Here is a 21,109-nt window from a genome sequence, read left to right as displayed (position 1 = left end):
TAAACATATTGATTAGTTCTGTAGACCATTCATTGTGGCTGACAACATCTTGCAAAGTGCTTGACGTACAGACAACAGAACATGAAGCTATACATTTTTATTTCAATATCGCCTCTAATGCAATGTTACAAGTTCCGTCAATGTGTGGCTTGATGTGCTGCCATTTGTACATTCCACAATCTGTCTAAACAATAGAAACCATTTGTTTGATATTTAAATCTAAATGTGTAGGTAAATTAAACATATTTTAGGGAAAAGTTCTTCAAAAGTATGTATCAGATATTTAAATTTAGTAATGTGTGTAGAGCCTGTATGGATTAGATGACTAGAGCATAAACTATATCCTTTTCATAAAGAACACCCGTGCCAACTATGTGACTTTCACCACAAATGTGCTTGATCTCTTTCTTAAAGGTTTTTTCCATTCCATTTAATATTTTTACATAGCGGATATTATTGTGCTTAGTTGTGAGAATGTCCACACACTGATGCGGTCTATATGTAAATACACATATTGATACAAAAGTTTTACCTACCCTCTCTCAATTTCAATAAAAAATGTAAGTAGCTACCTGCTCAATATTTTTAAATTGAATAAAGTAGAATATTTACTTGAAAACACAAAAGGTTTTAAAATATAGTTTTGTGTGACCAATATACTACATTATTTATTTGTAACTTGCGCTATGCAAATCATAAGATTAATTATTTAGTTTTATGTGTGAATAGTACAAATGATGTGTAAGTATTTATTGCATCATTGACTTATCTGTAACAGTCTTTGTTTGATATTAATCATTATTTTCATCTTTAGATGGACTCTAAGGGTCGTATTCTAGAACTCTACTCAATGCTCAAGTCAGGATCTGAGTATGATTTCAAGCACTGGAGATACGACCCTAATGGCTGGGATTTAAGTATGATTTCGAGTGCTTTAAACCATATTCAAATCCTGACTTGAGCATTGAATAGAGTTCTAGAATACGACCCTTAGAGTCGTATTCTAGAACTCTACTCAATGCTAAAGTCAGGATTGCACTGGAAATACGACTCTAATGGCAGGGACTTGAGTATGATTTCGAGTGCTTTAAACCATACTCAAATCCTTACTTGAGCATGGAGTAGAGTTCTAGAATACGACCCTTAAATTCCACTATTCAACATAGGTCTTGTCGTAATCATGAAGCTTGTTTGCCTGGTGGATTGGCGATTCATTCTTCTTCTTTGATTGATATATAATATATCATGCAGATCTGAAAGTGAAAGTGTCTAAAATTTTTTGTTAGTGATTTTAACTGACATTTAGTGCGTAAATCGCTAACGGTGGTTCTCAGTTATCTTATCAGTCGCAGAATTATTATACCGAGGTACTTCAAATAAACCCACTCTTATATGTGCTGATAATAAACTTTTAAATTCAAATTTTAAAATCATTATCCTTGACTTCTAATTTTAATATTGCTAGGTTAGACATGTAATGTATAAATGTATGATTAGGTATTTATTGTAAGTAGGTACATAGGTTCAACTCAAGGTCAGGATTATGATGTCAAACGAATTCCATTGAAAACATTAAATGTAAAAATATTGCCAAGTTTCGCGACTATTCGACGAGTCGAGTCTGGCTTTCTTTTTACCCTTGACTCTCTCTCTTAACAAATTACTGGATAACTATAAATCTTTTCGCAAATAGAGCACTGTGCGATTAACAGTCACGTACAATATAGTAAATTAAGTACTTTCGATAACGTAATTTTAGGATTAGTGCAATAACAATGAAATGGTGGATTTGTAAGTGCCTTGAATTGTTTAGAGGGTGTATGGTTGGGCGTGTTCTATTTTAGGGGCTAGGCGCTGCTTATTATTCGATTATGTGATTTGTGTGGTTGTTAACATTTTGCATGAAATATGGAAATATTTACGTTACTACATAACAGAGTTAGGCTGCTAACAGTTTGACTGCATGTTTGCAGTTAATGCGTGAAGTCACAATCAACTTCATGCAGCCGAGACCTCGACTGCATGAAGTTGATAACGACTTCACGCGTTTACTGCCTGCAGTCGATCTCGGCTGCATGAAGTCGATTTCGACTGCATACAGTTAATGCGTTAAGTCGTTACCCGAGATCACGAAGTTTCGGCTGCATGAAGTTGAATACGACTTCCGGCATTAACTGCAAACATGCAGTCAATCAATGAAAAAAAATGAAAACCTATACAACTAATTATCTAACTACATAATATTTTGATTTTGAAAAAAATTTGTCAATAATGAACTGTTCGTGTGACAACAGCGATTAAAAGTACGCGAGGTCTGTGTGACGTCATTTTGCGTCGATACTGGTCTCTAGCGAGCGTCGAATCTAGCCAGCTTTAATGAACTCAGGGTTCAAGCTCGATTAGTGGGTAATCAGCGTATGCCCTCTAGAATTAGGTAAATGCATTATCTACCTCAAAAAGAGTTAACAATACGTGTCTCCATCCATGTGTTGATAGGTCATTGCTAGATCGTACTATCATCATCATTATCATTCATCATTGCTACATTTTATTAATTAGTAAGTATTTAGTTGTAACAGTTATCATGTGCAATGTTTATAAAAAAATATTTACTTTAAATCAGTTTTAGGTACATCCTACCAGCGTTGATTAGAACACAATCAATCTAACAAACAGTCTTTATTAAACGGCAATTGGTAGTTGCTTTTCTGATAGATTGTGCACGTGTTTTTTTTTCGTCTATATTTTTCAGCATTGTTAAGAGAAATGTACTTCTGGTCCGTGAGCGAGACAGAGATAGATTAGAACCACTACTACGTGTAATTTGTATATTCCGTAGTTTAATTATTATTGAAATAATATGGTAGATGTGTATATAAAACTTTTTGATGCGGGGCATTCATTCAGGTTCGTAATTTTTTTAATGTACCGATTTTTTAAAATAATTAGATTAAAGTTGGCCCCTTAATTAAGTAGTCGATAAATACGAGTTCTTAGGCCTGCGTAATTTTGTACCTAATACTATAATTTAGCGGGTAACTGACTGTCCACAACCTAAGATTTTAATTTCTTGAACGTGAATAACTATTATTGACTTTACTTAGGTAATTAGTATACAAAATAGAATCAAACTTCTTTTCTGTGGAACTCGCTAGCAAGGCTATCCCCTTGATCAACGGCGAAGTGTTCGAAATGACGGTCTGAAGTAATTGTGAATCTGTTTACGAACTTGCATCTATTTATAGAAGGAAATGATGTCATCCATATTTTGGCAATACTTTCGTATTTTGTTCTTGTTGATATAGTTAAGAGGAGTGTCCCCGGCCGCCCAATCTGTTAAGAATTTTGCAGTTTGCTGTTCACTAAAATAAAAATATAGCAGATACGTAGATTATACCATTTTAGTACATAATTAATATTTTTTAATGGTATAAATACCGTCAACAGAATATATAGACAATAGCGTTTAACAATATTGTGTAGTGTGACATGTAGAAAGTGCATCTACAGACGTCTTTTTTCATTCAATATAATTTTGAAACAACGGAAAACTGACAAACCACAATTATTGTCTATATTAGTTCGTAGATCATGAACTATTTAATTTAATTTCGGTTTGGTTAGTGAATGTCCAATTCAGGACATAATCTCGCAGGACTGGAACATGCTCGCAAGATTGTATTCTTAACTTTATATTCAAAGTTTCTTATTGTTGCTAATGGATCGATGGCTCATAAAAAGCTGAAGGCTTTCCGTATGTCTTCGAGTATTAGCTATTGTTCCTGTAAATTTGTGGGCAAGTTAATATTACGCTATATGTACGTCTGTGTACAAACTGAAGAAAGAAATTATAGATTTGCAAATGTTCCTTGTTGGGTATAATTCCTTCCACCAATATCAATGTACTAGAAGTCTTTGGCTTCCGCGATGAACAATAGCAACAAGAACAATCGCACCTGATCATTTCTAAGTTACTAGTAACAAAGTACCTACATCGTCACATTAAATCCTGAGAGTTCTAGCCAGTTCATGTACCAGCAGAGCATTGCAAAAAAGTGTTTAAACTTTGACTCAACTCACGAAAGAGACATCTATGGTTGCCAACGAATGGTGATTGAAATTTTGCTGTGCACCACTGGCCTTATCTTAGACTAATTTTTTTCCATCCTCTAAGTCCCTCATAGTGGCCGCCATTAAGGGAATAATAATAATGTTTTTTTATTTTTCTGTAACGTTATTGTCAAAGTATTTTACTAAGTGAAATATGTTTTTTCATCAAGAGTTTCCCGGCTTTTTTGTAACATTCTGAATTGTGCAAAGCGATTTAAAACAGGTACTGTACCTGGAACCTAGCTTTAGTTTGACTTATTCGATCGCAGTCGAGCTATTCACTAAGCGATTCACTATGAATGTTATAAACCTGTGCTGGAAGTTCTTAGTGAAAACTTACAAACAACGCGGCTACATCACTGTAAATAAAATTTGGAATTGGATGACGATTTCACCGTTTTATGGTAACTATATTCTCTCAATGGGTGCGAATATAGTTACCTTAAAACGGTAATAACTAAAATTATGGACAGCTGTTAAAGTGCTTCATCAGTATAAATGTATATGTATATCTCTAATAAAGGTGAATTCACAATTGTGACATTTCAACGCACCGAGACTTTGTCACCGTGACACCGTGCGCACAAATGACACGACCTAATGTCACCCAGCGATCTACGCCCTGGCGCCTCCGAGATAGAGACTACATTAAATGTACGGCGTGATAAAAACATTTAATTTTATAGAGAGTGTGAACGGTAATTTTGTTTGTCTTTGCCGCCAGTACACGGCACAATTTTGTGCCACGACACGGATCGGCTCGGCACGCAGTCGATGCGTACACGCTCCGCAGTGGGTGAAAAAACAAGATTGCCTTTCGTAGAATTTTTCGAAAAATATACATACACATCACGGAATCTCGGTGCGTTAAAATGTCACAAATGCGGTTCCACCTTTAGGCTGAGTTAATACTAGCGCGTTTAATCCGCACAGGTTCATGCGTTCGCCGCAGATTTTAAGTGCATTCTGTTTACACGTGAGCGCTTTTTACCCGTGCGCTCCGATACTCCGAATGCAGCTGCACTTTTTATTTTTTTTATAATATCAAGTGACGGGCCGGACAGTCGTGCGCCTAATGGTAAGCTACACGCCTGTCCACAACAGTTGCAGTGCCACTCAGAGCTTTAAGTTGCAAAGATCTGAGGGACACTACCGCTGCGTCCGTCACCCTGAGACATAAGTTGATAGTCGAGTTGAAGTTGAAGTCCCATGTGCCTGTAATTTCACCAGTACCCCTACCCTTCCAAACCGGGACATAGTAATGCTGACATTAGTGCTTGGCAGTAGAAATAGGTAAGGTGGCAGTACTACCCTGGACGAACTCTCACAAGGAGCTCTACTGCTACTAACTGTTATTTGTCAGTTTCTAATTAGCTTATATTCGCTAACCACTTGCATTTCATTAATATAATTAACCAAATTAGTATTCAGAAGTCCAGCAAAGTATTTTGTAGCCGTTTAGCGTAGAATTTAGGATTTTCATGGTGGTAACTTATATCTTACTTCTCAAAGCGACACGGTTCTGGTTTGATGTGGACAAGTTGATTATTTTTCATGTAGTTTACTCAGAACTAAGTCAAGAGAGATACGTGATATTTCAGATATAAAATATGTTCAGTGAAGACTATTTATTTTTTAAAAAGTTCCCTATGGCCCGAATACGGTGACGGGAGTGACGTGAATTTTAGCAATATTACACAGTTAAAACTAAAAAGTTAACATGTGACTGTATCTGATAGCGTTTACAAATAAATATAGTGCCTTATAATTCCCGCCTAAAGTTTATACGTTAGTTTTGGAAAAACTAATATATGCGAATGCCGTTCAATGGATTCCGAAACAAAGCCAAGATCTAAGGTCAAAGCAAAGAAGAACGGACGAAAAAATGAGAAAAAGAAAAAAGTCGACAGTAAAAGTACCGACGAGACGTTAGACGAAGTATGTCGCCAAATGAGCAATTTGGTGGAGGAAGACAATACCGATGGAGGGTCGGGAAGTTCCACCGACAGCGAAGACTTAGTAAATGCTATTAACTACAACACCATCACATCCCTGGCTGCTCTTAAGGATATTATTCAAGGAGATAGCAATGACACTCCTGAAACAGATAGCTTCTTCCAGCATTATTTTATGAACCACTGTAACAATTTATCGAGTCGTAACTCAAGTTCCAACTCGCCGTTTCCTTTTGCGGAACGGCGTCGCCTTTCTCAATGCCGAGAAGAAGACGAAGACGATGAGAGAAAAGAGGGCGAGCATCCTCCTTCTGCAGAATCCTCGGAGTCAGATTCTGAAATAGCATCACAAGGAAGTTTTAACACATTATCTAAGGATGGTGACGATGACTTCAAAGCTGTAACAGACTTGGAACAGTTTGTTGACGACTGTGTCGACTCAGAAGGCCAGTCGCCAGGCCGGATGGTGATGGGAGCCCGGCACAAATTTCTTGTTACAACAGCACAGGCTCCGCCACCAACGACAATTGAACGAGTACTACGCACACATCACAATGCTCACACTGTGCATTTTGGGACAAGGGGCGCCGAAGAGCAGAGGCCCAACGTGCGCAATATTTTTCCTGGACAGAATCTCCACCATGATAAAAATTACTTTGACAGTAGTTTAATAGAAATTCGGTCCACTGTAGACGATGGGCTTACCAGCGTAGAAGACATTTGGGTGAAGCGAGCTGATGAGAAACAAGTAAATATTAAAAAAAAATGCAATCAATTATTATATATTGTTGTAAAATGCCATGCTTTTTTATACACAAAGTAGGATTATTTCAAAAATAAATGTAAATTTATTTTTTTAGGTTTTAACTCAAGACGCTAAACTGAAGGTTAGTGTCAAAAAGGAGGAAGATGTGGAATCGACAACAGATCAGCAAGCAAGTGGGGAACGTATTCGTTCCGGCACATGGGGTTCGCAGTCTTCCCGCTCGGAAAAAACTGTTGTTAAGAAAGCACCTGTACGAAAAGAAAAAGACATTCGAAGAAGCACTGATGACAGGCGTCAAAAAAGGGGTAAGCACATTTTATTACTTAATTGTATGTTGATTGTATAGACACACAGCTACGTTCAGACTTCAGGCACTCGAGTGCATAGGTAGTAGATATAATTATCATTGTTGTTTTATTTTGTTATCTTTAATGACTAGCTTAGCGACTCTACCATTCTGAAATTATGTGGAATTGTAATTCTTATTATTAACAATAATTGTAGAAATGTATTAGATATAGATTTATTCGCTGTGAAAAGTGTTTTAAAATCCCACAATGTTTGCCAGAGAGTGCGCCTACATAATTCGAATCTCGTCTGCTCAGTCTGGCAACTTGCCAGCAGCAGTCTATTTGGTCAAAGGGTTCTTGTAAACATCTTTTTGTTATAACACGGTTGTTTGTTTTTACTGTGTAATTTTAAGCATATAACCACATCGCTTTTAAGTGGTTATATGAAATAGAAAAATATTACGTTTAATAATAAGTAATCGAAATCCTGAAAGTCTTTGGGTTTTCGGGCAAAATATTAAATATCTTATATACAAAACATATATGTACATATTGGTTAAATTCGGTTTATTTACTAAATAGTTATTTCGCAGATCAGTATTCCACGAGATAAATTGATTAAAAAAGCCGGTGACAAATTTACACTCCTTGTGTCTATTTGTGTAATCTGCTCTAGATGCATGACGAACTGTGTTGGAATTTACAGCATTGGAGCGGCATGCATAATGCATAGCGTTACTACGTGTAAACGGTGAATTAATGGAGTAGTGCGATTCACACATTTCACCGTAAAATTTTATATTGTAATGCTTCGGTCTGTCGATTTGAATAATTTTTTTAACGACTCAGTACTAATTCTCGTTTATGCTAATTGAAAGATTGATTGTTTACCACATTTTGTCAGATTTCGTTTGTCTTGTGTCGAGGTGGTTCAAAAATGATGTACACACATCAAAAAAAGTTTGCGATCAATAGCATAAGCTCCTATAATTCTTTAAATTTAACTTTATCAAGAAAAAATCTATGTTGTATGCTTTCTTTAAATAGGAATACCCTGTTTGAAATTAAAATATAAAACTATTTTTTATTATTTATTTTAAAAAATTGAGCCATTAATCATAATGTAATAGTGATAGAAATTTCATAGAAAGAAAAAGACTGTTTAATGAAACTTAAACAACAATTTATTATTAAAAGGTGTGAATTCAATATAAAATAACTCCTCCCCTGGCTCGAATACATGCGAAGATCCTCCTGGGCATGCTGAGGATCAAGTTATCCAGCATTTCCTGGAGTAACCTATCCCATTCTTCAATAGCGGCTTCTCTGAGCTCTGGAACTGTCTGGGGACGTGGCTCACGGTTCCATACTGCTCGTTTAAGAGCATCACACGCGTGCTCTATTGGGTTTAAGTCGGGCGAGCCGGCAGGCCAGTCTAATCGTGTGATATCGTATTCTTGAAGAGCAGCATTGACTCGTTGAGCTCGATGTGCGGGCGCATTATCATCGACCAGTACAAATTGGTGCCCATGGTTTACTCGGAATGGTCTGACGATATCATCAATAGCAACTGCTTTGTACATGTCTGCTGTCATGAAGCCCCGATACGGGATCAAAGGCGTTCTAGCTCCAATCATAATGCCACCCCAAAAGGACACCGATTTTCCGCCTTGCTGAACTGTTCCAGTGGCAGTTCTTTGTCTTTCACGGTCGCCTGGTCTTCTCCAGACACGGACACGTCGGTTATCTGGATGAGTGCTGATTCGGGATTCGTCAACGAAGAGACAGTTTTGCCAAATGTTTTTGTCCTCACCTTCTTCATTTTGCCGAAGTCTAGCCCACTGCAATCTTCGTTGTTGACGTTGCCGGGAATTGAGCGGAGCTCGCCAAGACCTCCGTGCTCGTAATCCAGTCTGGTGCAAGCAATTGCGAACGTTCTGCGTGCTAACTTCAAGCCCAGAGGCGGCCCTGACTTCTGCTTTTATTTTACTGGCGTTGATTGTTGGATCACGGGCTGCCAGCAATCTAATATAGCGCTTTTGGGCAGCTGTCAAAACAGTTGGGCGACCGCTGCGGGGTCGGTCAGCTAAATTCCCCATTCCGTGATACCTCTGCAACGTAGCCACGACACAGGATTGGGATATAGCAAGTCTGCGTGTTATTACTCTCGTGGTGTCTCGTTCTTCCCTCAAAGTTACTATTCTAGCTCGTAAAACCTCTGATAATCCTCTTGGCATTTTTTCAATCACAACTTTCCGCGAAAAATGTCTTGAATCGCTTATAATTGACTAAATCAGATTTCTGAATGAGCGTAAGCTAGGACTGAAAGCCTTTTTATATGAAAAAACAATTGAACGGGGTCATTGTTTTATGTTCTAGTTTATTTTTAAATAAAGAATCTAAAAAGAAGAAAAAATCATAATATAATCTACAGTAACAAAAAATATTTCAGTTTTTCGAAGTGATCGCAAACTTTTTTTGATGTGTGTATATTATTATGTCGTATCTACATTGTATAAAGCGCGGTATTCATTACGGCTAGCCGCTGTGTAAGACGGCGCTGTTTTCTAATACGGTTACCTCGTGATCAGCCGGATTGCAATTCGCCTAAAAAAAGTACGCCGCATTGAATAGCACGTGGCGTTTTACAAAGCGGCTAAGGAATGTGTCGCTGGTATCCAATAAGGCACTTAGTTATGCTGTAAAAATCGTGCTGACCTCTACCAACTTAATTTATATTTTACTGAAAACTATTATTAGTAATTTTTATGGTAAATTATATTAATTATAACATAATTGAACCGGAAACCATGTTTGGAAACGCAAATAAATTTGCATCTGGCTGGCAGCTTTTTCATATGCTAACCTAACCAGCTGAATAAGGGGCGCAAACAAGGAATTCGCAGGCACTTGCATTCGCACGCACTCGCAGGCATTCGCACACACTCGCAGGCACTCGCAGGCATTCGCACACACTCACAGGCACTCCACGCACTCTTAGGCTCTCGCAGGCACTCACACTCCACTGATTCTTAGGCATTCACAGGCTCTCATAGGCACTCGAAGACACTCGCAAGCTCTTGCAGGTACTCCACGCACTCGCACGCACACGCACGCACTCCACGCACTCGCACATACTCGCACACATTCCACGCACTCGTAAGTATACGCACGCACTTCACGCACTTGTACGCACACTTTTAGGCACTCGGCACTTACAGGCACACGCAGGCACTCGGCACTTACAGGCACACGCAGGCACTCGCATGCATTGTTGTACGAGAGTTACGTATCTATTACGTAGTAACTATTAAGTAATCTGTGCTACGGCCTATGCATTTTCTCTGTGTACAATACGGCTAAACGTTGGCCACCGCTTCGTAGAACGTATCGTGATCACAATCCGGCTGAACATGACTGAAGAAAACAGTGCCATTTTGCAAACCGGCTACCCGTAATGTAATACGGCGCTTTATACAATACGGCTGCGACATATACAAATGCAGTTTACACGTTATTACTCTGCCATAGGCGCCAACATACAACGGTCATATCGAAATGTTTATGGTAAAAAAAAATAAATTAAAATATTATATAATATTTTATGTAATAAACGAAATTCTCTAAAAAAATAAAAACATTAAACTGTAAAACATCAAACCTAAATGAAAAAATACTTTTTAGAAAAAATTAATACCAACATGAAATAAATAATTATTAGTCCTATCTAATTTTACCTAACAACATGCATAGGTATTTACTCACTTTAAATTTAACATTAAAGTACTGTTCACGACCATTTATTAGAATAGACTCGTGTTCAGCGGTTGTATGTCGTCAATGAAGGGTGTCCCCTTTATTAACGACTCTCAAGCACACTAAGAGGAATGTCAACACGCAGCAGTACGAAAGCATACACTACACATAGAAATGTTTTTGCATGAATGAGCGGTATACGAAAAAACTTAGTTAAGTTTGTTGAATGTTATAACGGAATATTTTGTTTTTAGTCCTTTTAAATGTAATAAATAAATTAAAAAAAATCACATTGAAATGTAATGCCTTGTGAAAGTAATATTTATCTTCCGTTATACAACTGACTTGAGACCTTTCTGACTTCATGTATTTCCTAACTTGGATAACGGACAAAGTATGACGTATTATTGAAACGAACCTATACAGTATTACGGCGAAATCGAACCTGGGTAATAAATAAAAAATTAACTTTTTTATTTATTACCTCATATAACAACAACGTTGTCGTCAAATTGGTGCATAATTTTGCAGGAGCAACTGCGAACCACTAAAACCAAAATTATGCGTCTTTACCGGTGAACTCGGACGGTTCAATTAATATGCAACTAGTATTTCTGTGCAATGAAGGACAGAGATTTTTATAAAGAGGTTTACAATCATCATCATCTCTACAAACCTGACACTGCAATGGGCATATTACATTTATTGAGATATGTGTATATCTGATGAATTATTTGAGGCTTTGATGGACTCATTCTGACTCTTATTGTTCGTCTTCCACATTTAATAAGTATAGTGATAATTATGGTATAGGGTACGTAGTTAATACTGTGATTGTGATTTTCAGAGCAACGGCTGGATGCGGCTATCACGCGAAGCACGCAGTCGGTCGGCGAGCGTAAGAGGCGTGGCTCAGCTGACGACGGACAGCCACATCCCATGTATCAACAGACTATACATGGTATGACAATTTTGAATCTTGCTTCTACTGGCATTTCAAGGGACTGCAGCGTTAGGTTTATTGGATTTCATATTTTTTTGTATTTGACATTTATCAAAAATAGTGTAGGGTAGATCGTAACACTTGCAAGAATTTCTTTCCTATTGTATCCTCTATCTTTTTATATCTATCGTCCTCAAACATGGGCACTTTGCTGTTGCCGTCCTTTTCATTGACCGATGACCATCCTTTGAGTTAGCAACGAAAACAAAGACGATAGTCTAACCTGTGACACCGAAGTGTGTGTATTAAAAATGGCTAATTAGCGCGATCGTAATTAAATAGTTTATTTTTCGCAAAAAGACTGTGCTCAGGAGTGAACATGTGAAGTTTCCTCCAGTTGCGGCCTTATCCAGGCGGAATTGCTGCAAAGTGTCTAAAGAACGAGTGTGGTGAGTGTGTATCTTCCCGTCATTTTTCTCTGTTCTTCGACCTACATATCATTGTTCCAGTCCTTATATGAAGCTACTTGCAAGTGTAGTTAGTACAAGTAATTTGTAATCTAAGTTAAACCGCAAAGAATACAGTCCACTGCTTATCGGTAAGGCTAGGTCTCTCTGTAGTCCTGATTTGCCTAGAAAATACCCCTGGAGAAGCATTGCGCTTCACCATAATTTGTGGTCACTTCGGCCGGACGAGAGACGTATGTAGTTTTAATCGGTATTCTTCGTATTGAAACCGCAAGGTAATAACTTAACAAAGTCTTCGCGTATTTTAAAATAGTTTGCTAATTCTTGTTTATATGCCCTCATCGGCGCAGCTATTTCTCTTTATTTCCGCATCGCATACGTAGTACACAATAATTACCTACATGACAATACATGATTATACTTTTTTATTTTATTTTTAAAAATGGTCTACAAACGATATTTTAAGCTTTATTTGTCCGAGATTGCGCTTTAAAAGTAAAAAAGGGATTGCGCGCAAGAACGCACTTCTGAGGTTTTCAAATTTAGCCGACGACTATATTTTCAACTGTACGAGAAACTTCGGTCCGTTTCGGTTAGCAACGGCTAACTTCGTGTCAGCTTGGACTCGCTCCGCCTGCCGTTAACAATCGCGCTAACGTCAACATATGGTTAGATATTATTATATACCCGCAATTTATCAATTTTTTGTTTGTTTACATTTTACGGAAACCTTTTTATTTGAATTTCATAGGGCCGAATTAATATTTTTTGATTTAATTTATTTACATATTACCGTTAAATCTATTTATTATTATTTACAATGAGTAAACTCAAAAGGAAAGGCAGTGAGGGCCTCGCAGATGATCTCGATAGCGATACGACAAAAAATCAGCTGTTCATTTATGAAACGAAACGCGATGTGATTTTTAAAAGAATGCAAAACATATTAAGACTTACTTGCGCATAAAGCTGAAAGTGATCCTCAATATTGTCGAACATGTTCATAAGTGTGATGAACGTACATGCGTGTGTTACGCAATGACTACCAAAGTGTTTTGGATTCTTACAATACTTTATATTTACAATTATGTTCCGTGTCGCCTGTCGAGTATGAATCATGGACGTCATTCGATGAAATGTATTCTTATATCAAACAAGTTTTATTTGACATTAAGTAAAGGTCGCAAACTCATTCGAAAACTAAGCCTGACCTTCCACCCATTGATTTGATTTCATCCAATACAGATGTCATGAGTTGACCCTTATTTTATCAACAATTCAAAAGTGTAATTCATAATAACGTGTCGCTTACAGATAGTGAAAAGGTAGGTTAATTTGCCTACCAAGTAGGCAAATTAACCGGGCAGGCATCTTCTGTTTGCGCAGGGCTGGCACCTGCCGCAGAGACTTATTACATGAGCTGGGAAGCTCTTGTACAAAAGTGTGACGATCTTCGTTCGATTGTACTCGTATGTAGGTACAGATCTTAATCAATTCTTACATTTTAAATCGCTTTCTAATAGAAGTGCAACCGGACTGGATTCGTTTATTCATAATTTTAATTCATCTATAGACGTAGAAGCGCTCAAACAAATGAAGCTTATGGACTTAATCGTCTTCATATTTTTGCATTTGAGGGTCTAGAAGTTAGACACGAATACTATTGAAATATATGAACTTAAATATCGCAAAGAGCAAATTCCGACCTATCGAAATTTAATCGAGTTCATTAAAGAATACTAATGTGCTGTCTCGTTCTCCTGATGTAGGTAAGTACACACAAACCGGCTAATAATTCGCAACATTACCGGCAACGCAGCCACAACCCTACGCATTTGACGAAGTCTTTTGTTAACACTGACTTAGGCTCAGGTACAAGGCCATTCGATAAATGCGCTCTGAGTAATAATAAACAACACGAACATTTATAATTGTGTTCATCTTTTAAGAAATTGTCTCCGCGTGAAAGAGTTAATTGACGACCTCGGTGGGCGGCTTGCACACCGATTTTCATGGTGTCGCTATCTTTGAGGCCCCGGGTTCGATCCCCGGCCGGGTCAATGTAGAAAAACTGACATTTCTATATTGTCTCGGGTCTGGGTGTTTGTGGTACTGTTGTGTCCGATGTCCACGACAGATGTACACACAATTGCTTTAGTTCCTTACTTTGGGATCAGAGCAACGTATGTCATGTTGTCTAATATTTAATATTTAATAACTGACATTTATTTATAATTTTATTAAAATTAACTCTTATTGCAACATTTGTTTAAGTGTGAAGTACCAAACTTTAAATTGTGCTTCTAACACAAAGTTGTTCTCATTTGTTCTACGAGAATCACACACTCATAGATTTTAGGTTAAAGTGTAGATTTAATTTATCTTTTATTGTACTTTTACTAGCACAAGTACTGTGCTCCGCATTCTGTTGTTAAGTAAGAATTTTATCAAAAATGGTATAGGGTGGATCCTAACACTTGCAAGAACTTCTTTCCTTTTGTTCGCTCCATCCTCCTCAAACATGCGCACTTTGCTGCTGTCGTCTTTTCGCTGGCCGATGACCAGCCTATGAGGTGGTAAAGAAAAAAACGACAGTCTAACCTGAGACACCGAACTGTGTGTATTAAAAATGGCTAATTAGCGTGATCGTAATTTTATAGTTTACTTTTCGCAATAAGACTGTGCTCAGAAGTGAACCCGTCAAGTTCCAGGCGCATTTGCTGCCAGTAATACCACGACAGGGCGCGCCTTGGGCGAGAGGGACATACTGCTTATCTCGCATAGAGATTTCGCGCTTTATGTCGCTCTCGCATAAGTCGCGCCCTGTAGTGCTAGCCCTACAGGTATCCAAAGAAAGATCAAGGTGAGTGTGCATGTTCCCATCATTTCTCTCTGTTCGTCGACCTACGTATCATTATTCCAGTCCTTATAGGAAGCTACATGCAAGTGCAGTTTGTACAAGTTAATTTCAATCTGAATCGAACCGCAAAAAATACAGTCCACTACTTACTTTTTTTTGTAGGTCCTGATTTGCCTAGAAAACACCGCAGGAGAAGCATTTCGCTTCACCAAGGTAGCTTCGCTCTATACCGCCGGCTGACGTGGGAAATATACCTGTGGACTTCTAATCTAATCTAAGCAGGCCTATGACAAAAATGTTATTATTTAGCAATAATTTTTTTTCTTAACATTGAGTTTTCAAATGTCAATACAGCAATATCATCTCAGCTGGAAGAAGAACTTATGGAATTGACAACGAACGAGGAAATAAAAATCAAGTTCAAAAATGGCTACCAAGAATTTTGGCTACAGAAACCGATCCCGCAATTGTACCCTGGATTGTGGTCAATCGTTCAACGATTCTTGATAGCATTTCCATCGTCATATTTGTGTGAACGTGGTTAAGGGTGTGGTTGGTTAAGAGTTAACTTGAGACCTGAGCACCATTGTGTACTACCTACTGCGCTCAGGTCTCAAGTTAACTCTTGCGGGTTATAGTAAAAGTCTCGTTTAGAATGAATGTTTAATCTCCGCTAATATAGCTCACAATAATTAATTTTATTTGAAGTTTTAGTGGTTTTTAAGTAGGTGAAAAAAGGGGGGCGCTTAAAAATAATTTACTCTCAAAGTGGGCAGTAGACAAAATAAGTTTGGGAACCGTGTTCTAGACTTATAATTGGCTTTTTTATTCCTGTATCTACAATCGGATCTCGTTTCCAAGTTCAAGGGTGCACTCAATCAATTGATGCGTTGAGTGAAGTAAAATATTATACATATAGATATCAGTGCAACTACAGTGTAGTACATTATAAGAATAAACGGTAAAGTACTCACTAGAGAGTGTGTAGAACTATGCACATTGTGGTACCTACCTAATGAAAACTCGTGTACTTTTGAAAGCTTAACAGACCTTGGAACAGAAAGTACAATAATTAATGGAATAATTAATAATTAAATTACGAATAATGTGTACCATCAATTTGTGTAATACAAATTTGTTTTTAAATAGGTACAACCGGCGTGAGTCGCCGACCGGCGCTGTTTGATATGTTCAAATCCAAGCAAAAGACCGACGCTAAGAAACAACCATCGATTATGCAGCAAGTCAAAGCCGCTGTGCAGGTAATGCTTTTTGTACATCTAGTAGTTGCTGTAAAACAGCTTAACTTAAACAATGATTTCTTGGTAGAAACCATAATCTCACTCAACAAAACTGTGCCAACCGGTTTAGTTGCACCCAAGTATTTAAAAAGCTTTTGATTCAACTTTTTACGAAGATCAAAGTGGTATTTACAGCCAGAGTCTGTCTTTTAGCGTTGATTCATGGTTGAGGGGAAGCTACGCGACGCGGCGGGTCATTAACGCGAGCAATACAACATAAACTTTATCCTCAACAAAATAAGGCAACATTACATTAAACCAGGGATGCACAGACTTATTAAGACTAGGGGCCACTCGGGCAAATCATGAATTGATGGCGGGCCGTCAGAAGTATAGGTACTTAATTAAAGACAATAAAGAATTGATAATAATGTATTAAAATTGAAAAATAATTTATTAATTTGAAGCGTGGCACTGCATAGTGCTTACAATCTTTTTTATATTTGGCTCAAATTTACTTGTAGCAACACGTAAAACTGCTTCCAAACTTTCATTTGCAAGGCGGTTTCGATTTTTTGTTTTATTATTATTTAGTATTGAAAAAGTTTGTTCACATATATAGGTAGAACCAAATAAGCTGGCACATTTCAAAGCGTTTATGCGCAACTCTTTGTACATATTTTTATCAATGCAGTGGTAAAAGTTCAACAAGTCTCCTTCGTTGAATTTGTTGCGTAAATCTTGGTCGTTTTGAATGTCGATAATTTCTAACTGCATTTACTCTGGCGCATTTTCAACTGAAATCGTGAAAGGATTGCTGAATATGTCCAACAGAGGTTTCACTTTTTTAAAGTCCGAAAATCTGTCTTTAAAAGATTGAATCAAAATATCTAGCTTTTCTACATAACTGAAATTAATCGCAGTTTTGTTGAATTTTTCGGCCATATTCTTATAATTCGGAAAATGATTGTAATTTCCAGAATTCAGTTGCGATCTGAAAAGTGTCAGCTTGCATTGAAAGGATGATACATGAGCGTAGAGCTGGGATATCAGTTGATTTTTGCCTTGAAGCCGTGTGTTCAAGACATTCTAATGATTTGTAATATCAACTAAAAAAGCCAAATCACACAACCAATCAGGATTTTTAAGTTCCGGGACATCCCTTTGCTTTTCCGCCAGAAATATTCTAATTTTTTCTATTAAATTTAGAAATCGTTCCAGTATCAATCCACGACTTAGCCACCTTACTTCTGTATAAAACAGCAAATCTCCATATTCGCTTTCGATGTCATCAAGGAATTGTTTGAATTGCCTGTGATTGAGTCCTCGTGATTTTATGAAATTTACAGTTGAAACTACCACTTTCATGACATTTAGAAATTCAATTTTTTTAGAACAGAGGGCTTCTTGGTGTATAATGTAGTGAAACTGCTTGAGATCTTCAGCGTTTATGTTTTTTTTTGCAGACACTTTTTTAGCAAAGTAACTAGCCCGGAATTGACACCAATCATAGAAGGAGCACCGTCAGTCGCAACTCCCGATAATTTTGATAAGTCCAAACCAGTTTTTGAACACTTATCCAAAAGTACATTGCATATATCAACTCCTTTGGTTTGACCTTTCAATGAACACATTCCTAATAACTCTTCTACGACTTCAAAATCTTGAGTAACACCTCGTATGAATATGAGTAGTTGAGCTGTGGAACTAATATCAGTGGATTCGTCGCTTTGCTATCATTCGAGAAATTTCATAACTAACTTCTGTAGCTGTTTCTGAATCTTGAATGAGTTTTGGAAACATAGCTTGCTGACCAATAAGCTCCCGTTTTAAAGACAACATTTTTTGCTTTCTTAATTCGCCTGTTAATTTGGTAATAGTAGAATGCTGCGTTTCATAGTGCCTTTTTACATTATATTCCTTTGCAATCGCAACAGAATTCTTGCAAATTCAACAAACGACTTTGTTATGCGACCATACAAAAAAGTATTTCTCAGTCCATATTTCTTGAAACTGCCGATTTTCATCTTTAGCCTTACGTTTTTTACTAGGTCCTGGCTTGTCCATGTTGCGTTCTAATCCTGTCTAGGGTTAACACTGCACCTAAAAACAATTACAGTACCTACTTAAATTACACATCCTTTTTTAAATTACCAAAAATAATTGATTAAATAGGTAGGGAAACATTTATTAATAACAGAGTTTTACTTACGATTTCACAACACAATTATACACGGCACTTGACGGGTTAACACTGCAACAGGAAATCTACGTTGAATTTGGATCAAAATATATGACATCGGCTAGTCGCATTAAAATCTACACTAGAACTATTGCCTTCCAAAAACAGTATTATATATAATTGCTTCTTTCTGTTGACACTTCACTCAAATTAATACCGAACTGGCGGTCGCTGCGGTTAGCGTGGCTTTTATACCGCGCGTAGAGAGTCGAAAAATCTCGAAACCAACTCTGGAAGCTTCGTGTATCTACGCGAGCAATCGTATTAACACCAACAATATAATGCGTGGATAAGCCGCCACCGCGCTCTCAAGAAAACGAATTTAACCGAGATCAGCACGAACATTACCGACCGCTGTTACCGACGCACGCACGGCGCACCGATAAGCGCACTTAATAGCGCGCGCGTGGAATTTAAATTACTTTTGGAACATATTTTTTTTGGTTTTATTCTGAAATAGAATTCAATACTTTTCGAATGTACGAGAGTATTATTTTGCTGTCGGCGGGCCACCAGTATTTCACTGGCGGGCCGCGGTCTGTGCATCCCCGCATTAAACCAACACATGAAAACGAAGCTGCTTCAAGCGGCGGCGAGCTGCAGAGAAGTGTGGCGGGCGCACTTTATAAAATGCAATAAACTATAGAACATATTCTTTATTTAATAATAAAGTATACATTTCTTCAAATAACAAAAAACAAAAGAGTAAAGCCGCGTGGCGCCATCCTGCACGACTCTGCCCGTTTCAGTCCGACAATACAAGGTTTGACTTAGTTTCTCAACAATAAGGTATATTTCTTTGAAAAGCAGATTGCGTAGTAAATGCAATGTAGTATATAATATTATATATGTAATATACTACACAAAGTCGATATTTCTTTGAGAAACAAACAAAATCTTTTTTGATAGAGGCAATCATTGACTTACAATTATATATACTTTATTTAGTAGACAGTATGTTCTATATTATACTGCATATTATAAAGTGAGCTCGACCTCTTGCTGCATCTAGTTTATGGATGAGTGGTCGCGTTTAAGCAATTTGTAGATTATACATGCAAATAATATTACGTGGATGAGAAGGTCCCGGGTTTCATTACCGGTAGAACCAATTATGGAAATGTACTTTTCTAACGCGGTTTTGGCCTATGTGCTCTGGAAAGTGCCGCGGAGTGAATTCCGTAGCTCTTGGTTCCGGGTTCGATTCCCGGTAGAAACAATTTTGAAAATGATTTAAAAAAAATGGTATTAGCCTAGGGGTTCTGAGTAGTGAATTCCGTAGCCTTTGATCCCGGGTTCGCTTCTCGGTAGAACAAATTTGAGAAATGAACTTTACTAAAGTGGTTTTGGCCTAGATGTTTTGGATAAACTTGATGAACTAAATAATGAAACAAAGCGAATGAACTTATACCTGTTCTATTGTCAGACAACAGCCAGTGCCCGTAGCATAACGACGCAATATACCACATAGCCACATTTAGCTGTCAAATTAAATTGATAAAACTGCCATTTGTAATTTTTTTACTATAGTGACGTCGACGATGACGATTTTTGACGCATCGCGCGGGCCTCGATCAATGGCCGCGAAAGAATAACGCAGTGTCAAACATGGTCACAGCTGATTTGAAACCATTTTGACAGTACTACACAGTAATTTTGTAAACATAAAAATTGAGCGCGATAAATGAAATATATCGCAGCACATCGTATGCAATATCTGATGAACTTTATAAAAATTTATTGCACTCGATAAAGCAATGTTGCCATTTCAATAAATTTTATTTTCTATTGCGAATACTGAATCGGTAAGATACCACACACACTAGTATTATTTTTTCTTTGTTTGTTTGATTTGATAATGAACGATTTTTTGTTTCGTCGTTTTACCACGATGCAATTAACAGGATTATAATTTTCGATGACTAAATGACAAAGTTAGCTATATATGCAATTTCATATCGCTGTCCTTGTTCTGCAAAATGTATAACGTGCGTTCATTATCAATTAAACTAAAGAACGAATGGCTTTAGTGCGGTATCTTACCTACTCACATTTAAAAAAAATAATTTTACAATGACAACATAGGTTTTGAAATTTTTGTGTTACAACTGTTCCATGTGGAACTGAGTACATGGAAGTACTCGAAATAAATAAACCGCTTTATCAACTGCATTATATATATATATCAGAGGGAGGCTTATTACATATCGTATGCGATATACCGTCATGCTACGCATGCTGGTCTCAAGCAAGAAAACTCTCTGTACTCCTTATGAGTACCAGAACAAAGGAATCCAAACAGTGGCATTACCAGAATACCTAGGCCAAAAACACTTCAGAAAAGTTCATTTCCTAAATTGGTTCTATCGGGAATCGAACCCAGAACCAAGAGTTACGAAGTTCGCTCCACGTCACTACTCAGAACACCTAGGCCAAAAACACTTTAGAAAAGTTTATTTCCCAAATTGGTTCTACCGGG

General features: G+C 37.4%; 1 protein-coding gene across 1 annotated transcript in view; it reads left to right on the top strand.

The window, feature by feature from the left end:
* The first annotated feature begins 5,744 nt into the window (after window positions 1-5,744).
* Window positions 5,745-21,109, top strand: part of LOC113226757 — a 94,727-nt gene continuing 79,362 nt past the window's right edge. Inside the window, exons 1-4 of the mRNA XM_026459490.1 lie at window positions 5,745-6,813; window positions 6,926-7,136; window positions 11,725-11,838; window positions 16,297-16,409. Coding sequence (XP_026315275.1) covers window positions 5,938-6,813; window positions 6,926-7,136; window positions 11,725-11,838; window positions 16,297-16,409 — 1,314 coding nt within the window. The 5' untranslated portion in view covers window positions 5,745-5,937. The remainder of the gene's footprint in view (window positions 6,814-6,925; window positions 7,137-11,724; window positions 11,839-16,296; window positions 16,410-21,109) is intronic.

The sequence above is a fragment of the Hyposmocoma kahamanoa genome, unplaced genomic scaffold (assembly GCF_003589595.1).
Source record: "Hyposmocoma kahamanoa isolate Upper Pololo Valley unplaced genomic scaffold, ASM358959v1 100021, whole genome shotgun sequence".
Classification (NCBI taxonomy): Eukaryota; Metazoa; Arthropoda; class Insecta; order Lepidoptera; family Cosmopterigidae; genus Hyposmocoma; species Hyposmocoma kahamanoa.
This window is presented reverse-complemented; position numbering and strand designations above follow the sequence as displayed.